This window comes from Callionymus lyra, chromosome 15 (assembly GCF_982586985.1).
Source record: "Callionymus lyra chromosome 15, fCalLyr1.hap1.1, whole genome shotgun sequence".
NCBI lineage: Eukaryota > Metazoa > Chordata > Actinopteri > Syngnathiformes > Callionymidae > Callionymus > Callionymus lyra.
In genome coordinates, this window is record NC_141832.1 from 5,870,530 (window position 1) to 5,892,208 (window position 21,679).

The 21,679-nt window shown below is 40.4% G+C and overlaps 1 protein-coding gene across 1 annotated transcript; it reads left to right on the forward strand.

The window, feature by feature from the left end:
- The first annotated feature begins 9,449 nt into the window (after positions 1-9,449).
- On the forward strand, positions 9,450-13,911 carry kcnj4 (potassium inwardly rectifying channel subfamily J member 4). The gene is made up of 2 exons (XM_087809225.1): positions 9,450-9,508; positions 11,759-13,911. The coding sequence occupies exons 1-2, from the start codon at positions 9,486-9,488 to the stop codon at positions 13,329-13,331; spliced, it is 1,596 nt and encodes a 531-aa protein (XP_087665351.1). The 5' UTR covers positions 9,450-9,485; the 3' UTR covers positions 13,332-13,911.
- Positions 13,912-21,679: the final 7,768 nt, after the last annotated feature.

The window sequence follows — 21,679 nt, forward strand, 5'->3', positions numbered from 1 at the left end:
TCTTCTTCTTCTGAGGGGATGCTCGCGCAGTTACGTCACTGCGCTCTCTGTCGCCCCCGCAGGCGAGGAGTCACACTACGATCCGTCAAGTGGGTTTTAAAAGATTTTATTTTTTATTCTCTGATCCTTTTTTTTCGACCTGATGATGCTGTATTTCAAAAGATCGCCATAGATTCAAATGTATCTTTTATTCTTCGCCTCATTTTTGTTGTTATTTTAATGATAACTGCAGGACAAACAGCAGAAACACACGTGAAAAAGAACATCAAAATTAATAGATGATACAAAATGATGATAGAAAAGGCAGCAAGAAAGCAACACATCTTCAAAAGTGTGTTGAAGGAGGAACATTTCCCTGAGGATACAAGGAAAACCTGTTTCTCATCTCAGGCGTTCTTTAACTCATTATTATAACTAGTTTTTCCGGTTGAAAACGTTTTAAATAAATAAGAAACTGAATGATTCAATCCACAAAAACTGCTTCGAATCAAAACTTATTCGTAAAGCATTACAAAAAAAAATACTAAATCTTACACTAGTTATATATATTTTTAAAATCCAGTTCTTAAATCACAAGCGTCTTTGATTAAAAATAATGAAATATAAAATTAATGAAAATATAAGTATAAAATAAGTTATTATATATTTAATTACTAGTGATTTTTTTGTTGTAATTTATTTATTTATTTTAACAAATGACTGAAATCTGATCTTTTTAATTACCTGTTATTATTTTCCAAAAACCAACATCTATATTTGCATCACTGCGTGATCAATACTTCCTTCAAACCTCTCCTGCCTCCCTCACACTCCAGGTCCTGGATCTAAAAGTGGCCTCCACCACGTCTGCAGACCTGCAGCCCACTGAGAGAACATCCACACGTCACCCTGGAAACACTCCTTCACGCTCACGTGGACCATCCAGTCCACCGGACCTCGTCTGGACCCGGATGAGCAAAAAGGTCACAAGAACTAATCCGACACACACACGTCTGATTAGCAGCTATTTCTAGACACACACACAGTGACACACTGACACACAACATCGCTGTCACTCAATCTGGTTATTGTTAGAATCACCATGAAGTAGAAGGACCAGATGAAGCAGCCATGTTAGCATTAGCATTAGAGTTAGCATAAGCATTAGAATTAGCAATGATAAAGATTTTATCAAGTCAGTAACAATCTGGTTATTGATAGAATCAGTAAGAACATAGAAGATAAAGTAGAAGGACCAGATGAAGCGGCCTTGTCAGCATTAGCATTAGAATTAGCATTAGCATTAGAATTAGCAATGATAAAGATGTTATAATGTCAATAACAATCTGGTTATTGTTAGAATCAGTAAGAACATAGAAGATAAAGTAGAAGGACCAGATGAAGCAGCTTTGTTAGCATTATCATTATAATTAGCATTAGCATTAGCAATGATAAAGATGTTATCACATCAATAACAATCTGGTTATTGTTAGAATCAGTAAGAAAATAGAATATAAAGAAGTAGGACCAGATGTAGTATCCATGTTAGCAGGAATTAGCATTAGCATCAGCCTTTAGCAATAGCAATGATAAAGATGTTATCATGTCAATAACAATCTGGTTATTGTTAGAATCACTGAGAACAAAGAATATAAAGTAGTAGGACTAGATGAAGCAGCCTTCTTAGCATTAGTATTAGAATTAGCATTAGCATTAGCAATGATAAAGATGTTATCACGTCAATAACAATCTGGTTATTGTGTTATGTCTCGTGTGTCTTTCTTGGTGTTTCCTGTTTTTATTTTGAAACCTGCTCCCTTCTGTGTCTGTGAGTTTCCTTTCCGGTCCCTTAACCTGCTGATTAGTTAATGTCTTCACCTGTCTTGTGTTCTCCTGTTGATTGTTATTGTCTTCACCTGTCTTGTGTTCTCCTGCTGATTAGTTGTTGTCTTCACCTGTCTTGTGTTCTCCTGCTGATTAGTTATTGTCTTCACCTGTCTTGTGTTCTCCTGCTGATTAGTTATTGTCTTCACCTGTCTTGTGTTCTCATGTTGATTGTTATTGTCTTCACCTGTCTTGTGTTCTCCTGCTGATTAGTTATTGTCTTCACCTGTCTTGTGTTCTCCTGCTGATTAGTTATTGTCTTCACCTGTCTTGTGTTCTCCTGTTGATTAGTTATTGTCTTCACCTGTCTTGTGTTCTCCTGCTGATTAGTTATTGTCTTCACCTGTCTTGTGTTCTCCTGCTGATTAGTTATTGTCTTCACCTGTCTTGTGTTCTCCTGTTGATTAGTTATTGTCTTCACCTGTCTTGTGTTCTCCTGCTGATTGTTATTGTCTTCACCTGTCTTGTGTTCTCATGTTGATTGTTATTGTCTTCACCTGTCTTGTGTTCTCCTGCTGATTAGTTATTGTCTTCACCTGTCTTGTGTTCTCCTGCTGATTAGTTATTGTCTTCACCTGTCTTGTGTTCTCCTGTTGATTAGTTATTGTCTTCACCTGTCTTGTGTTCTCCTGCTGATTGTTATTGTCTTCACCTGTCTTGTGTTCTCCTGCTAATTGTTATTGTCTACACCTGTCTTGTGTTCTTCTGCTCCACAGCTGCCACTGATTGCTGGCAGCATCTTATTCTGTTCACTCTCCCTCAGTCTTTGTCGGTTCGTCACACTTGTTCTCCTGTGTTTGTCTAGTTCATGTTTCACGTTATAGACTCCGATCCGAGATTGTTTTTCCTTCCAGGTTTTGATCCTGGTACGTTTTCTAGTTTTTCTGCCTGCCTGTGACCTTGACCTGTTGTTGGATATCGTACCTGTTTGCTGTTTATTCCTGGACTACTGTGACGATCCTCTGCCTGCTCCTGATAAAACTGTCAAGTTTAATAACAATCTGGTTATTGTTAGAATCAGTAAGAACATAGAAGATAAAGTAGAAGGACCAGATGAAGCAGCCTTGTTTGCATTAGCATTAGAATTAGCATTAGCATTAACATTAGCATTAGTATTAGCAATGATAAAGATGTTATTACGTTAATAACAATCTGGTTATTGTTAGAATCAGTACACAGAAAATAAAGTAGAAGGACGAGGTGACGTATGCATGTTAGCAGCAGGTTAGCATAAGCATTAGCATTAGCATTTATCATTAGCAATGACAACAATGTTATCCTACGATATATTTCTTTCAGTTGTAGAAAAAATAAAAAAATCTACTTGAAAATGTTCCAAAGATCGTTCCAAAGTTTAGGGGCAATCAGAATCAGAATCAGAATCAGAATCAGAATCAGAATCAGAATCAGAATCAGAATCAGAATCAGAATCAGAATCAGAATCAGAATCAGAATCAGAATCAGAAACCTTTATTAGTCCCGCGAGGGGAAATTCGGTTTAACAACAGCAAGCAAAAAAATAAAAACACCCAGAAATAAAAAGAAAAAGAAAAAGAAAATCTAAATAGAATAGAAAATAAATATGCGCTATATCATATATACAAAATCATATTTACAAAAATAACAAGAAAGGTGCAGTTAAATAATTATATTGGTGTGTTCTTGTTGTGGAGTCTGATGGCAGCAGGAGGAAGGACCTGCAGTACCTCTCCCTCACACACCGGGGATGGAGCATCCTATCACTGATGGAGCTCCTCAATGCCCTCAGTGTGTGCTGGAGAGGGTGAGACAAGTTCCTCCTCATGGAGCCCAGCTTGCTCTGTATCCTCCTCCCAGACACTTCCTCCACAGGATCCAGGGGGCGCCCTAGGACGTAACCGGCCTTCTTAATAAGGCTGTCCAGTTTAGCCCTATCCTTTGCTGTCATGCTGCTCCCCCAGCAGACCACACCGTTGAAGATGGCAGAGGCCACTACTGAGTCATAGAATGACTTCAGGAGTGGCCCCCGGACACCAAACGACCTCAACCTCCGGAGCAGGTAGAGTCTACTCCGCCCTTTTTTATAAAGAGCAGCAGTGTTATCCACCCAGTCCAGGCGGTTGTTGAGGTGAACACCCAGGAACTTGTAAGTCGTGACAATCTCAATGTCCTGTCCCTGGATGTTCAGTGGTGGAGGGACACCGCCGGAAATCCACAATCAACAGTCTGGAAGGATTTCTCTCCTCTGGTCCTGAACCGTGTTCAGGAACCATCAGTAGATTCTGATCCACAGACCTCAGAGCCCGAGCTGGGGTGTAAGGCTGGATCAGATCACTGATGGAAGGTCTGACCATGAATAGATCTGAAAGTAAGAACCAGAATTTTAAAATGATCCTGAAAGAAACTGGCAGCCAGTGAAGAGTTTGAAGGAGAAATGTGAGTTCTTCTACTAGAGCAGCTCAGAATTCTGGCTGCAGAGTTTTGTATCAACTGCAGACGAGAAGATCCTTCTTGTTTAGACACCAAATAAAATGTTACAATAGTGTAAACGACACAAACACATGGATTATAAAATCATGTTGTGAGTTTAGAAATATTTCTCAGTTGAAACAGTTTTAGTCAGTTTTCTGTTCAAATGAATCCAACACACGAGTTCGTCATCATGATTGACAGCTGTCAAGAAGTTTCTGCATGAAATCCATTACTAAAGCCTGGTCCTCCTCCTCGCCCACCTGCTGTGTCATCTCGTCCGGAGCCTGGAGCCGTGACTCACTCACATGGACGCCCACAACCAGAACCTCCGCTTCGGTCCCTCCTCCCTGCAGGACCAGAACCTCCGCTTCGGTCCCTCCTCCCTGCAGGACCAGAACCTCCGCTTCGGTCCCTCCTCCCTCCAGGACCAGAACCTCCGCTTCGGTCCCTCCTCCCTCCAGGACCAGAACCTCCTCCGGGCTCAGACGCGCCGACGCAACGACTGGACACGGACGGGATTAGAGACGATAAGAGATTATCAGGAGGAGAGACCAGGATGGACGACCTTGAGAGAATGAGAATAAAGGTGAAGTTCTTCTGAACCTGGACGGAGAAACTTTCAAGGTTAGTAAGACTTGGTTAGTGATGGTTAGTTAGTGACTCGGATCAATATCATAATGGTTTAATGCAAGTGAACGAGTCTCTACTTTCTACTGCTGTAGGAAATAAAATATTTACAATCATAACAATTTGTATTATGTCAACATGTTTCTTTGTTGGATTTAAATCAAATATACATTATTATGTTTGTTGTTAGATTTAAATCAAATATACATTATTATGTTTGTTGTTAGATTTAAATCAAATATACATTATTATGTTTTGTTGTTGGATTTAAATCAAATATACATTATTATGTTTTGTTGTTAGATTTAAATCAAATATACATTATTATGTTTTGTTGTTAGATTTAAATCAAATATACATTATTATGTTTTGTTGTTATATTTAAATCAAATATACATTATTATGTTTTGTTGTTAGATTTAAATCAAATATACATTATTATGTTTTGTTGTTAGATTTAAATCAAATATAGATTATTATGTTTTGTTGTTAGATTTAAATCAAATATACATTATTATGTTTGTTGTTAGATTTAAATCAAATATATATTATTATGTTTGTTGTAAGATTTAAATCAAATATACATTATTATGTTTTGTTGTTGGATTTAAATCAAATATACATTATTATGTTTTGTTGTTATATTTAAATCAAATATACATTATTATGTGTTGTTGTTATATTTAAATCAAATATACATTATAATGTTTTGTTGTTAGATTTAAATCAAATATACATTATTTTGTTTTGTTGTTAGATTTGAATCAAATATACATTCTTTATTTTGTTGTTAGATTTAAATCAAATATACATTATTATGTTTTGTTGTTAGATTTGAATCAAATATACATTATTTTGTTTTGCTGTTAGATTTAAATCAAATATACATTATTATGTTTTGTTGTTGGATTGAAATCAAATAAACATTATTATGTTTTGTTGTTAGATTGAAATCAAATATACATTATTATGTTTTGTTGTTAGATTTAAATCAAATAAACATTATTATTTTTTGTTGTTAGATTGAAATCAAATATACATTATTATGTTTTGTTGTTAGATTTGAATCAAATATACATTATTATGTTTTGTTGCTATATTTAAATCAAATATACATTATTCTATTTTGTTGTTAGATTTAAATCAAATATACATTATTTTGTTTTGTTGTTAGATTTGAATCAAATATACATTATTATGTTTTGTTGCTATATTTAAATCAAATATACATTATTATATTTTGTTGTTAGATTTAAATCAAATATACATTCTTTTGTTTTGTTGCTATATTTAAATCAAACATACATTCTTTTGTTTTGTTGTTGGATTTAAATCAAACATACATTATTATGTTTTGTTGTTGGTTTTAAATCAAATATACATTTTTATGTTTTTTTGTTAGATTTAAATCAAATATACATTATTATGTTTTTTTATTGGATTTAAATCAAAAATACTTTATTATGTTTTTTGTTGGATTTAAATCAAATAAACATTATTATGTTTTTTTGTTGGATTTAAATCAAATATACATTATTATGTTTTTTTGTTGGATTTAAATCAAATATGCATTATTTTGTTTTGCTGTTAGATTCAAATCAAATATACATTATTATGTTTTGTTGTTAGATTAAAATCAAATATACATTATTATATTTTGTTGTTAGATTTAAATCAAATTTGCATTATTTTGTTTTGCTGTTAGATTCAAATCAAATATACATTATTATGTTTTGTTGTTAGATTTAAATCAAATATGCATTATTTTGTTTTGCTGTTAGATTCAAATCAAATATACATTATTATGTTTTGTTGTTATATTAAAATCAAATATACATTATTATATTTTGTTGTTAGATTCAAATCAAATATACATTATTATATTTTGTTGTTAGATTCAAATCAAATATACATTATTATGTTTTGTTGTTGGATTGAAATCAAATATACATTATTATGTTTTGTTGTTAGATTTAAATCAAATATACATTATTATGTTTTGTTGTTAGATTTAAATTAAATATACATTATTATGTTTTGTTGTTAGATTTAAATCAATTATACATTATTATGTTTTGTTGTTAGATATAAATCAAATATACATTATTTTGTTTTGTTGCTATATTTAAATCAAATATACATTATTATGTTTTGTTGTTGGATTTAAATCAAATATATATTATTTTGTTTTGCTGTTAGATTTAAATCAAATATACATTATTATGTTTTGTTGTTAGATTTAAATCAAATGTACATTATTATGTTTTGTTGTTAGATTTAAATCAAATATACATTATATTGTTTTGTTGTTGGTTTTAAATCAAATATACATTTTTATATTTTGTTGTTAGATTTAAATCAAATATACATTATTTTGTTTTGTTGTTGGTTTTAAATCAAATATACATTTATTATGTTTTGTTGTTAGATTTAAATCAAATATACATTATTATGTTTTTTGTTGGATTTAAATCAAATATACTTTATTATGTTTTGTTGTTATATTTAAATCAAATATACATTATTATGTTTTTGTTGGATTTAAATCAAATATACATTATTATGTTTTTTTGTTGGATTTAAATCAAATATACATTATTATGTTTTTTGTTGGATTTAAATCAAATATACATTATTATGTTTTGTTGTTAGATTTAAATCAAATATACATTATTTTGTTTTTTTGTTGGATTTAAATCAAATATACATTATTATGTTTTTTGTTGGATTTAAATCAAATATACATTATTATGTTTTGTTGTTAGATTTAAATCAAATATACATTATTATGTTTTTTGTTGGATTTAAATCAAATATACATTATTATGTTTTGTTGTTAGATTTAAATCAAATATACATTATTATGTTTTGTTGTTAGATTTAAATCAAATATACATTATTTTGTTTGTTGTTTAAATCCGTCATCAATACATTTTTAAATATTCAAATCAAATCAAAATCTTTGAGAGGTTATCTCAGGATTCACGTATAAACATTGGAACAAACCTGAGGATATAATGTTGATACAGTAAAAAACAAACGTGAGCAGAAAATCTAAATAAAACGTAAAACAATAGAAAATCTCGTCGTACATTGAGACGTGACGTAGAAATTAATTCAAAACAACATCAAAGGATGATTTGTTTCAAGTTCTTTAAATCTAACCTGTTCATAAACGTGGTTTCATGTCGACAGATGTGGATTCACAGCAGATTATAAGAGGTTTTCTAATCCCACTCCTAATCTTCACCTTCTCATCTTCGTCTGTGGATCAAGAAACATCTGGTTCTGGTTCTGGTTCTGGTTCTGGTTCTGGTTCTGGTTCTGGTTCTGGTTCTGGTTCTGTTCTGGGATGAATGTTTTCGTGTTCAAATGATGAAATAACAAAAAATAAACTTAATTAATGTTTACTATGAATTTATTTATTCAAGATATGTTTTAAAGTTCAAAGTTTAAACGTCTCTATATCTAATAAAGGTTTATTATAGACTAGGATCCAGTGTTTGTTGGTATTTGTGTAACGAAGAGAAACTTCTGATGAAGCTTCTCTTCATGTCACTTTCTCTCCACTCGCCTCGCTCGCCCAAAACACCAGATTAAACTGGTTTCCATGGCAACCCAGCACAGACAGAGACAGTTAGTTTGTACCTGATGACCCGATGGATTGTCCTGTATGTTGGAATCATCTTCATCACCTTCTTCATCATCATCATCATCATCATCACCATCACCATCACCATCACCATCATCATCACCATCACCATCACCATCATCATCACCATCACCATCACCATCACCATCACCATCACCATCACCATCTTCAGCTTCTTCATCATCTTCATCATCATCTTCATCTTCATCATCTTCATCTTCATCTTCATCTTCATCATCATCTTCATCTTCATCTTCTTCATCTTCATCTTCATCTTCATCTTCTTCATCTTCATCTTCTTCATCTTCATCTTCATCTTCTTCATCATCTTCATCTTCATCTTCTTCGTCTTCATCTTCTTCATCTTCATCTTCATCTTCATCTTCATCTTCATCATCTTCATCTTCATCTTCTTCTTCTTCTTCTTCTTCTTCTTCATCTTTATCTTCATCTTCATCTTCATCTTCATCTTCATCTTCATCTTCATCTTCATCTTCTTAATCTTCATCTTCATCTTCATCTTCATCTTCATCTTCATCTTCATCTTCATCTTCATCTTCATCTTCTTCTTCTTCATCATCTTCATCTTCTTCATCTTCATCTTCTTCATCTTCATCTTCATCTTCATCTTCATCTTCATCTTCATCTTCATCTTCATCTTCATCTTCTTCTTCTTCTTCTTCATCTTTATCTTTATCTTCATCTTCTTCTTCTTCATCTTTATCTTTATCTTCATCTTCATCTTCATCTTCATCTTCTTCATCTTTATCCACATCTTCTTCTTCATCATCATCATCATCATCATCAATAACCTCCACTGAAGTCTCCACTTGTTCTCCTTCCTTCAGTTCACGTTGGAGTTGAACCCGTGACCTGAGGCAGTGACTCAGCGATGGGAACACGAAGGTCAAACAGGTGAGAATCACTTCCTGTAGATACTTTACACTCGTGTTCATTCGTTTAAATTAAAAGGCTTAAAGTTTTATAATCAAAACATTTGAATTCAAACGTCATTGTTGGATAAAAAATAAAGGTTTAGGAAACAAATGTTTAGTCCAGGGGTGCACGGTGGTCGCCTCACAGCAAGAAGGTTGCTGGTTCACTTCCAGGCCGAGCCAACTTGTGACCTTCCTGTGTGGTTTGTATGTTCATGTCGCGTGGGTTTACTCCGGACACTCCGGTTTCCTCCCTCAGCCCTAACACATACAGAGAACTTTGATTGAGAACTTTGGGAAATTGTCTGTAGGTATGAGTGTGTGTGTGAATGGTTGTCTGTCTTTGTGTGTCCTGAGACAGACTGGTGTGCTGTCCAGGGTGTCCCCTGCCTCTCGCCCTATGATACTGGGATAGACTCCACTCTCCCCACGACCCCCACAAGGGATAAATTCCTTAGAAAATGGAAAATGAATGTTTAGTCCATTCAAATAGTTTCATTATGATTCATCTTCTCACCCATTTATGTTATTGATTACATTTATTTAAATTATATAATTTCTGTAACTTATATTTATTGATTAAATTCTTTATATTAACGATTATTTTCTCTCTATTTTTCAACAATCTATTTGTTCACTGTTGTTGTAGTGGCAGGTAACGACCGCAGAGGGCAGCAGAGACAAGAAATAAAGATAACGAGTCAAACTCAAACGATGACAGACAGAGAATCTAACATCCGTTAGAAATATATCATGAAATACGTCACGAGATGAACGACATCAGAACAAATACATCCTAGTTCTCATCGTCGTCCAGAACATTCTTGTGGACGATGAATAAAAGCATAAAGTAGATGTTTATGAACATGTGACTTGAACAAATGTACGAGGAGACGATGAAAATGTTTTGTTGGATTTAAGTGTCGAGAACTTCATGTGGAGGTCGAAGTGAAGGTCGTGACATAAGAAGTAAAAAAAGAAAAAGACACTTTGAAATGATCAGAATCACCAGAAGTGAAGAAAAGATTATTTAACGACTAGTTTTACGTAACGAAGAAAACTTCCCGCGACACGCTCGACCGTCGAGATACTGCGACTCCTTGTGTTCGAGCAGCAACGTGACGCCCCATCAAATCCATAATTGGTTTTCATCCGAAGTGAAGCGACGACAATAGTCCGTCTGTCTGACTCACACTAATCCAATAACATGAGTCCAATCCTGAGCTCAGATCACCTTCATCATGATAATCCACAGGAGACACAAGAGTTTGATCCACTTTGAATGATTCACTGAACAATATCTACCTCTTTGTGTCCATCCATCCATCCATCCATCCATCCATCCATCCATCCATCCATCCATCCATCCATCCATCCATCCATCCATCCATCCATCCATCCATCCATCCATCCATCCATCCATCCATCAATCCATCCATCCATCCATCATCCATCCATCCATCCATCCATCCATCCTTCCCTCCATCATCCATCCATCCATCCATCCATCCTTCCCTCCATCATCCATCCATCCTTCCCTCCATCATCCATCCATCCATCCATCCATCCATTCATCCATCCATCCATCCATCCATCCATCCATCCATCCATCCATCCATCCCTCCATCCATCTATCCTTTCCTCCATCCATCCTTCCCTCCACCATCCATCCATCCATCCATCATCCATCCATCCATCCATCCATCCATCCATCCATCCATCCATCCATCCATCCATCCATCCATCCATCCCTCCATCATCCATCCCTCCATCCATCTATCCTTTCCTCCATCCATCCTTCCCTCCACCATCCATCCATCCATCATCCATCCATCCATCCATCCATCCATCCATCCATCCATCCATCCTTCCCTCCATCATCCATACATCCATCCATCCATCCTTCCCTCCATCATCCCTCCATCCATCCATCCATCCATCCATCCATCCATCCATCCATCCATCCATCCATCCATCCATCCATCCATCCATCCATCTATCCTTCCATCCATCCATCCATCCATCCATCCATCCATCCATCCATCCATCCATCCATCCATCCATCCATCCATCCATCCATCCATCCATCCATCCATCCATCCATCCATCCATCCATCCATCCATCCATCCATCCATCCATCCATCCATCCATCCATCCATCCATCCATCCATCCATCCATCCATCCATCCTCTGAGGTTTTCAACAGACTTCGATTCTTCTCTTCTTCAGGTACAGCATCGTGTCCGACACCTTACCGGAGGAGGAACGTCAGAAGATCTCCGACCTATCGCTTGACATCGGCCGCACCTCTCCCACCCTCCCTCTACACCTGAGCTGCCAGGCGGAGGAGGACGACAGCAGGAGAAGGTCCGGTTCCACCTCTTGTTGCGTGAGGAGACCAGGAGGGATGAACGACTACGACAGGAAGGTTCTGACGCGGAACTCGTCCCAGGTGCGGAGTCGGTTCGTGAAGAAAAACGGTCAATGTAACGTGGTGTTCACCAACATGGAGGAGAAGAGGCAGCGCTACCTCGCAGATATCTTCACCACCTGCGTGGACACTCGCTGGAGATACCTGATGCTGATCTTCTGCACCAGCTTCCTCGTTTCCTGGCTTTTGTTTGGCATCATCTTTTATGGCGTTTCTCTCGCACACGGAGACTTTGAAGAAGACATGCTGAAGGCCGAAGGATCGGCAGGACCTCATGGACAAAGAAGGCAACAGCGCATGCCCTGCATTCTTCACGTGCAAGGATTCGTGGGGGCGCTCCTGTTCTCGATGGAGACCCAGACCACGATTGGTTACGGCTGGAGGTGCGTGACCGAGGAGTGTCCTCTGTCCGTGATCACTGTGGTGGTACAGTCCATCGTGGGCTGCATCATCGATTCCTTCATGATTGGCACAATCATGGCGAAGATGGCCCGTCCAAAGAAGAGGAACCAGACTTTGGTGTTCTCCAAAAACGCGGTGGTCTCGCTCAGAGATGGTAAACTCTGCCTCATGTGGAGAGTCGGCAACCTGCGGCGCAGCCACATCGTGGAGGCTCACGTCCGAGCGCAGCTGATCCGCTCGTACGTCACCGCCGAGGGGGAGTTCATCCCTCTGGAGCAGATGGACCTGAACGTGGGCTACGACGAGGGTACGGACCGACTCTTCCTCGTGTCTCCGCTCGTCATCGTCCATGAGATCGACAAAGACAGTCCGCTGTACGAGCTGAGCAAGGCAGATCTAGAGACGGATGACTTTGAAATCGTGGTGATCCTGGAGGGGATGGTGGAGGCCACGGCCATGACCACTCAGATCCGGAGCTCCTATCTCGCCAGGGAGATATTCTGGGGGCACAGGTTCGAGTCCGTGATCTACGAGGATAAGAGCTGCTACAAGGTAGATTACAGTCGCTTCCACAAGACGTACGAAGTGCCGTCGACGCCCAGCATCAGCGCCAAAGAGATGGACCAGACTGCTGAGCAGGACGCGTCCGCGGCCTCTCCGGCAACGCGGTCCACGAAAAGCACAGCACCGCGGTCACTTAGTAACTTTTGTTACGAGAACGAGGTGTCGCTGAGCTGCGGAGAGGAAGACGACGATATTTTCAACTCGTCTCAGTTTGTGGAAACAGAGAAGACGGAACAGAGAACCACGTCGGTCTCAGTGGACTTTCAGAACATGTTTCAGGAGACTTCGGAAAATCACAAGGTCATGTGTGTCCTGGACATGGACAACAACCAGATGGAGTTTGACATCCTGCAGTCGGCCATTCCTCTGGACCCGGTGACCTATAAAGCCGAGCAGGAGATCTAGACCTAGGCCTGATCCTCGACCACAAACCTTTGCCTTGTTCTGCTGCGAAGTAGGAGGACAATGTGTCGGATGCTTAGAGGCTCAACTTAGGAAGTAAAATATTAAAAGGGCAACTTATTTTATAGATACTTGTGAGACACTGAGCTGTAAAGAATTAGACATAAAAACCGAATTAAAAAAAAAAGCCTTGACAATCTCTAGAGCTCCATCGTGCACGGCTCAAGTCAAACTGCTAACACTTCAGGAAACTGCTGCTGAATGTACCAAGACTGAGCCTGGAAACTATCAATGGACATTTTGTTGTCTTTCAAAAGGTAAAAGAAAACATCCTTTACAACCCGACCACTGCTAGCTTCCTCTGAGACGCCCTCGAACCCATCATTTGTCTTTCAAGAAGGAGATTTCGTTAAAATCAAATCCGACCATTGAAGGGGAGGTTAATAAAGTATGCACGAGGGTTCGGGATTTGCTGAGGCTGGATTCTGCCTTGTTCGCAACTGGATCTCAGCCACGACTGTTGTTGAGGAACGACTGAAGAAGGGATGGAGGCCACGATGTGGGTTTTACTTGAATATACGTGCAATTTACGTTGGTGGGAAAGTGCAATAAAATGATCTCATCATGATTTCTATTGACAAATGTTTGAAAATATTAAAATTTGAATGCATCGAAAAGCCTGATATTTTCGTTCATTGTCTTTCTTTCGCAAATATTGACCTGGATCTGTCTCGACTGAATTCTGAGCCGCTCTAGTAGAAGAACTCACATTTCTACGATCCTTAAAACTCTTCACTGGCTGCCAGTTTCTTTCAGGATCAACTTTAAAATTCTGGTTCTTACTTTCAGATCTATTCATGGTCAGACCTTCCATCAGTGATCTGATCCAGACTTACACCCCAGCTCGGGCTCTGAGGTCTGTGGATCAGAATCTACTGATGGTTCCTGAACTTCCGGACCAGAGGAGAGACATCCTTCCAGACTGTTGCTCCTAAGCTTTGGAACCATCTCTGTGTTTGATGATCTACTGACTCCTTCAAGAAACATCTGTGTTTGATGATCTACTGACTCCTTCAAGAAACATCTGTGTTTGATGATCTACTGACTCCTTCAAGAAACATCTGTGTTTGATGATCTACTGACTCCTTCAAGAAACATCTATGTTTGATGATCTACTGACTCCTTCAAGAAACATCTGTGTTTGATGATCTACTGACTCCTTCAAGAAACATCTGTGTTTGATGATCTACTGACTCCTTCAAGAAACATCTGTGTTTGATGATCTACTGACTCCTTCAAGAAACATCTGTGTTTGATGATCTACTGACTCCTTCAAGAAACATCTGAAGACACTTTTATTCGTTTTATTAAAGTATATACTTGAATATTGTTTTGATTGTTTAAGCGCTTTGTGACCCTGGTCTGGAAAAGCGCTCTATAAAGACAAATGACTTACTTACATCTCTCTGAGCATGAGTTCCTGTGTTCCAACACTAGGGGGCTCATTTGCCCTGAGAAGTACCATAAGAGTGACTGTGGCAGAGCCAGAGGTATTTTCACATAGATTCAAGTCATTTAAAGTATATTTCAATACTAATAAATGATGTTTTCTTATCTGCGTGTTTTGAGCACAAGTGTGGTGGTGTCAGGAGGATATTGGGCCCCGAGGGTGCTGGGATGGGTTCGGCGACTCACAAGAGACAACAAGATGCTGCCAAGGACCCCGGGCATCATCACATGACGCGTCACTTGATTGTCCCTGAACACCAGAGAGTGCAACGTTTCTCCGGAACGCTTCAAAAATACGACTCCAACTAATAAAAGTTGTTGTTGTCGGTTGTGAAGAGCGACGTTTAAAAGTGGGGAAAGTTACGTTGTCGTCGCCACGGAAACAAGCCTTTACGATACCAAACTTTAGATTTAGTAGCTCCACAAAGGTATCGTGAGTCGATTCTCGGGTTCTTACCTGAGGTTTTGGAGGAACTCAACTGAACTTAAACACAAGAAAAACACTCAGAGAGTGCAGCCCTCCGCCAGCATCACTAGCCTCCAGCTACATGAAGACAGTTTTGTCGCAACATTTGTTCTGTATTTCTCATTAACTCTGTAGTTCTCTGGCATTGAAGCATCAGGTGAGAGTCGACAAGTACCTGACCTGAAGACTGGACAAGTCTTCTTAACAGCCCTGAAACAGTATAGAATAAAAAAATGAACATATATTTAAGTGACACGATTGTAGCCTTTCTCAGCTTCAGATGGTGAAAGACTGGTTGGACTCTGGAGCAGGTGACGTCTGACATGACAGCTCGTCGGCCTGTGGTGTATGAAGTTCTTCCACCGGTGTCCTTCGTTTCGGACGTTAGGAAACACGACAAATAGTCATGTGTCTTATGGTGGAGCCTCCGGTGAAGCAGGTCCTGCTCCTCTCAGGCCCCAGCAGAAAGACCGTCCACGGAGGTAAAACCGATCGGTACCTGAGGACGCAACAGGAGCTGAAAAGGAAGCTGGACTGAATGTTTGTGGAACAGAAGCTAAGTTAGTTAAGATGCTAACGTTCAACAGAAGCCACTTCAACTTGATTTGAAAACGACAACCCTGGTCTGGAGCACCTGACAGAAGGTGACTGAAGGCCGAACACGTCGGTTCCGAACGAGTGTTTGAATCCACCGTCGACTGCTCTCGGCTGGAGTTGGTCGTCATGTGCAATATTCCGGGTGCAGCTCGTGGCCCCCAGGGAAGCTCCTCGGCGTCAGCTGACTGCTGGCAGGGTAGAGGAAAATTCCCAAAGGTTCTCTGAGGCCAACTTGTCTAACGTCACCATCTCTGAAGCTCAGATCCTAACAAAGCTTCACCAGTTGTCACACACGACAGCGACGATGAATCGAAGAATTGATCCGCGATCTGTTCGGTAACAGTTTGATTCTTCCAGGAAACGAGGGTTTTCTCGACATCCCAGGACCAGGGTCTTAGCTCCGTCCTAGCTCCCTGACCCTGACCCACCAGAGGCGTTCACTCAATCACACAATCTTGGGTAAACTTTAGGCAAGAACTTACATGAGAAGCCATTTCTGGTTCCCCCTAAAAGTCGCTGCATTACCTGAGCCTCTTTAAGGTTTAGTGTTGGTATCTTCAAGTGAATACATATTTGGGGACAGTTAGGACCTGAAGGTGGAGTATGGAAGTATGTTCGGCGTGATACTGTTCGAGGACCTGTTGTTGAGACCAGGAGTTGTGGTATGAAACCACTCAACTTGATCAACTCCCCCGCGTGGATTGAACCCATCCTGGTGACTACATCACCTTCCAGGTGTTGTCTTCGTAGCAGGGACGTTTTTTTATCCCACAAAGATGTCAACTTTATATCTTCACGGTCAAGGCCGGCGTGAGAGTGAAGTACTCGTGCTGAAGATCGTGATGTTTCTGCAGTTGTCTTTTTCGGTGGAGGCAGGAACCACGACCCTTCCTGGGCGCTCCAGACATGGACTCCCTTCAGTTGACCGGGTTTCGAAGGGATGATCCAGTGAACGCTTTCGTTCGGGACCACAATCCCGAGAGCGGACCTACCTGTGACCTACCTACCCTGGACCTCTGACGCCGGCCTGACCTGGCTTGTTTACAAACTCGTTATCTTCATCTCAACTCCTGACACCAAGACACAGGTTGAGCTGCAGAACCGATTGGATTCGAGGCATCCGGGTCTCGTCTTGTGGTGGGACCGCCGACCGGTCCACGTCACGCGTGCGACGCTGTTGGTTCACGTTCCCACAGTGGGAGGAACACAAGTGTCAAAAATATACCGAGGCCCTCGGGGGCCGATTAAGGACGGGTACTTCACGGAAGTCAAATCGGGAGATGACAAGTTCGATCACGTTGGGATCAGATTAAGGATCACATTGAAGGAAACTCGTTCTTCCTCCCGGCGACCATGACTTCTTCTGAAGAGGGACCCGAACGTCTCGGGAGTGCCGGGTCCGGCTGGGGAAACGGTGCTGGGGAAAGATTGAGGGGTGATGAGTTTCACAGCAAAAGAAGAGAAAAGTCTGAAGTCTGTCCATGAACTGGCCCCTCAGAGAAGATTGATCTCCTTAAAACGATAAAAGACTCTTGACCTTTTCTGGTTCCCTTCATCTCCAGATTCTCATGGAACCTTCACGTGTCTCTCCGAGGCTGAATGGACCCTCGCGGCTGTTCTGTCCCGGTACTTAGTCAGCCATTCGATTCCCTCTCGCCCGTCCCACTCGGAGCCCACATGTCGGACCTCGGCGTGTTCGAAACATTCCTGTCGGGGCCAAAAGACATGAAACAGAGGAAATTGGGAGGAAGGGACAAGTTGTTCAGTAACCTCGGGGCCTGCAGGCTGTCAGCGTTCCATTATGGTGTCAGCGAAGCAGCAGAAGCCACGCGGGGACATGTCGGGTATCAGGGTGATTCGGGGGCTCCATTGTGTATTGTCTGAGGAGGCGCAGCCGCGGCTCAACACTGGCCCTTTGTCCGGTTAACTGCCTGTTAGCATGCTAGTGATTAGCATGCTAATCAAGTGACGAGTGAGAGGTTCTCCGGTCCGTCCTCGACCAGATCCCGCTCGTCCCGGTCCACGGCCTCCGCACTTCCTGTCCAACCTCAGACTTGTTTGCGTCTTTATTTTTTTACTCATCGGCTGATTCTGATTCCACTGCATTCGTGTTCGTCCGACGCTCACGTCTCGGCGTCGCTTTCCTGCCGTGACTCTCACCTTTCGTTCTCACCTGTGACTCTCACCTGTCGCTCTCACCTGTGACTCTCACCTGTCGCTCTCACCTGCGACTCTCACCTGTCGCTCTCACCTGTGACTCTCACCTGTCGCTCTCACCTGTGACTCTCACCTGTGACTCTCACCTGTCGCTCCACCGGGTCCGGTTACAGGTTCAGGTGAAGAGACGGAGTTTGTGTTCGCTCCAGGTTCAACACAACTACACAAAACCTCAACAATATTAACACAACAGAAAAAAAAACTAAACATTGTGCATTTGTGTTTTTATCTACACACCTATATGTGTGTATTTATCTAGCTGTGAGTATAAATATCCTCATGTGTGTACACTTGTGTGTGTATATGTGTATACAAACACACAAGTGTACACACATAAGCATGTACTGGTCTCGAAAAGCGCTATATAAATAAATATTACTTACTTACTTACTTACTTACTTACATGCCTGTTTGTGCACTTGTTTTTGTATATACACACTCATGTGTGTGCACTTGTGTAAGTATATACACACTCATGTGTGTGTACTTGTGTAAGTATATAAAACTCATGTGTGTGTACTTGTTTAAGTATATACAAACTCATGTGTGTGCACTTGTGTAAGTATATACAAACTCATGTGTGTACTTGTGTAAGTATATACAAACTCATGTGTGTGCACTTGTGTAAGTATATACAAACTCATGTGTGTGCACTTGTGTAAGTATATACACACTAATGTTTGAGCACTTTGTTTGTACCTACACACTTGTGTGTGTGCACTTTGGTAACTATATACAAACATATTATGCCTGTGTGTACATTTGTCGAGGGGGAGTTGTGTGTTTATGACGACTTTTGAAGTGTACTCTAGAGTCGATGTGAAAGTTGTGTTTAGTGACGCGTGTGAGTTTTCGTGTGTGTGTTTGTACGATTGAGTTTTCTTAAAGAGTGCGTTAATATATGTTTGTAAGAATGTGTGTGTGTGTCTCTGGTGTTAGTGTCCGTTTGCATGTGTGTGAGCGTGTTTGTGCCCAAGTTGTGTGTGTGTGTGTGTTAGTGTGCATGTGTGTGAGCCTGGTTGGGTGTGTGGTTGTGAGTCAGTGTTGGGCCCTGTAGTTGAACTCGGGCTCACATGGGTGAGTGTAGGGGGGCCGCAGGGTAAAAGTTGATGGGTGGGGGGCGACAGGGGTGGGGGGGGGGCAGAGAGGGGGGTGCAGGGAGGAGGGGGGGCTATTGCCCCGACAAATTCACCATCTCCTCTCCTCTTTCATCCTCTCTGCCTCTATCAGACAACAAACTCTTTCATTCGGCCATCTTTGCCCCCCCCCCCCATCGCCCCCCGGACTCCGCGCCCCCCGTCACCCCCCCCTCCCCCTCAACTCCCCCTCCCCGTTCATGCTTAATTCGATGTTCTGAGAAAAACTCATGATTGTAAAAGTGGCTTTTTTTAAAAACTCCTAAATACTTGTGAGCATCTTTTCTTTCAGAGAAACTACGCGGCTGCTCATATGTTCTGATGCTATCGAACTAAACATGTTTTCAACAAACACTAAACTTATCTTGAGGTGAAACTGTGATCGTTTGGTATCAGTTCAGCGAAAAAACCATCGCGACGTGAAGCAAACCTTCCTCCGTTCACCGGCTTCGAACCCCAGACTCTCAGCAACATTTTTAGCGACGAGGGTCATCGTCCACGAGCAGAAGCTTCGTAACAAAGCACGTCCTTGTTCTCGCCCGAATTCTTCAGCGTCATTTTCGGCATTTCTCTCCGAGTGACTGACTCGCTGCCGCCTCCCACCACCAGATCTCAAGCCGGCGTTTGGGAATTTCCAGAACTTCTTGACTCGCGTGTTCCTCGGACAACGTTAGCTTCGATGAGAAAAAAAAGATTGTATCGCGACATATACGTTTAAAGACATGTCGAGTTATATCGCATTAAATTCAAGATAACAATTCTGAAGAACATTGATGTAGCACAATCTCACAGTTAGCATCAGCATGTTGGAATGATCACAGTTAGTATTAGTATGGTGGAATGATCACAGTTAGTATTAGTATGGTGGAATGATCACAGTTAGTATTAGTATGGTGGAATGATCACAGTTAGTATTAGTATGGTGGAATGATCACAGTTAGTATTAGTATGGTGGAATGATCACAGTTAGTATTAGTATGGTGGAATGATCACAGTTAGCATCAGCATGTTGGAATGATCACAGTTAGTATTAGCATGTTGGAATGATCACAGTTAGTATTAGTATGGTGGAATGATCACAGTTAGCATCAGCATGTTGGAATGATCACAGTTAGTATTAGCATGTTGGAATGATCACAGTTAGCATTAGCATGTTGGAATGATCACAGTTAGCATTAGTATGGTGGAATGATCACAGTTAGCATTAGCATGTTGGAATTATCACAGTTAGCATTAGTATGGTGGAATGATCACAGTTAGCATTAGCATGTTGGAATTATCACAGTTAGCATTAGTATGGTGGAATGATCACAGTTAGCATTAGCATGTTGGAATGTTCACAGTGAGCATTAGCATGTTGAAATGGTCACAGTGAGCATTAATATGTTGAAATGATCAATGATGTACTTGAAAGACTTCAGTGACTTCCTATCTTCCATTATTCAAATGGGATCTGTTCTTAATCTTGGAGACAAGAACAACAGAAGCCTTTAATTTTGAGCAACATGTTTCTGAACCCACTCATCAAAAAGGCCACATTTGAGACTTAGTTTTTACTCTTGGCCTGGACATTTCTAATGTATCTGTACATGATGTCCATCTGAGTGATCATTCTCTTGTCTTGTTTAACCTGGACTTCATCCCTGAACCTAAGCCTTTGAAAGTTAGGTCTCAGAGGCTCATCTCAGCCGATACTGCAGACAGTTTTTCTGCTATGTTTGACCGTCTTTCCTTTGATGACTGCCCAGACGTGGACAGTTTGATTCACTGTTTCACTGACCATTGTGTTGAAATACTGGATCAAGTGGCACCTGTTAAATCGAACTTGAAAATTCAGAAAAAACGGTGCCCTTGGACAAATGATGATCTCCTGAGTCTGAAGAGACTTTGTCGAAAGACTGAGCGTCTCTGGAAGTCCACTATACTTGAGGTGCACAGACTTCACCTCAGGGATCTGATGTCTTCTGACAATGAGATGGTGGAAACTGCTAGATCTGATTACATCAGAAAACTGGTAGCAGCAAATAAGAAAAACCCCAAAGTTTTGTTTGACACGATTAATTCTCTCGTGTCTCCTGCTCCTCATATCACGCCTGTCTTCTGTGAAGCTGACAGCAATGCATTGTTGAGATTTTTCATTGACAAAATTAAATTGATCAAAGAGAAAATCTCTGCCCCTTTGTTTGGAACCCCTACTGTCACTGAGCCCCTCTCCTCCTCTTGGTCCTCCTTCACTGCTGTATCTTTGGGTGATATTTCATCACTAGTGAACAAGATGAAACCCTTCTCTTGCTCAGATGACGTCCTTCCTTGTAGGCTTTTTATCAAAATATTTGATGTAATTGGCGCCTGGGTTACCAATATGGTGAACCTCTCCCTTTCCACAGGGGTTTTTCCCAATGTATTTAAACATGCCATTGTGGAGC

Coding starts and splice junctions, on each gene's coding strand:
- kcnj4 (XM_087809225.1), top strand. CDS start 9,486: ATGGGAACACGAAGGTCAAACAG. Junction 9,509..11,758: donor GGAACACGAAGGTCAAACAG/GTGAGAATCACT, acceptor TCTCTTCTTCAG/GTACAGCATCGTGTCCGACA.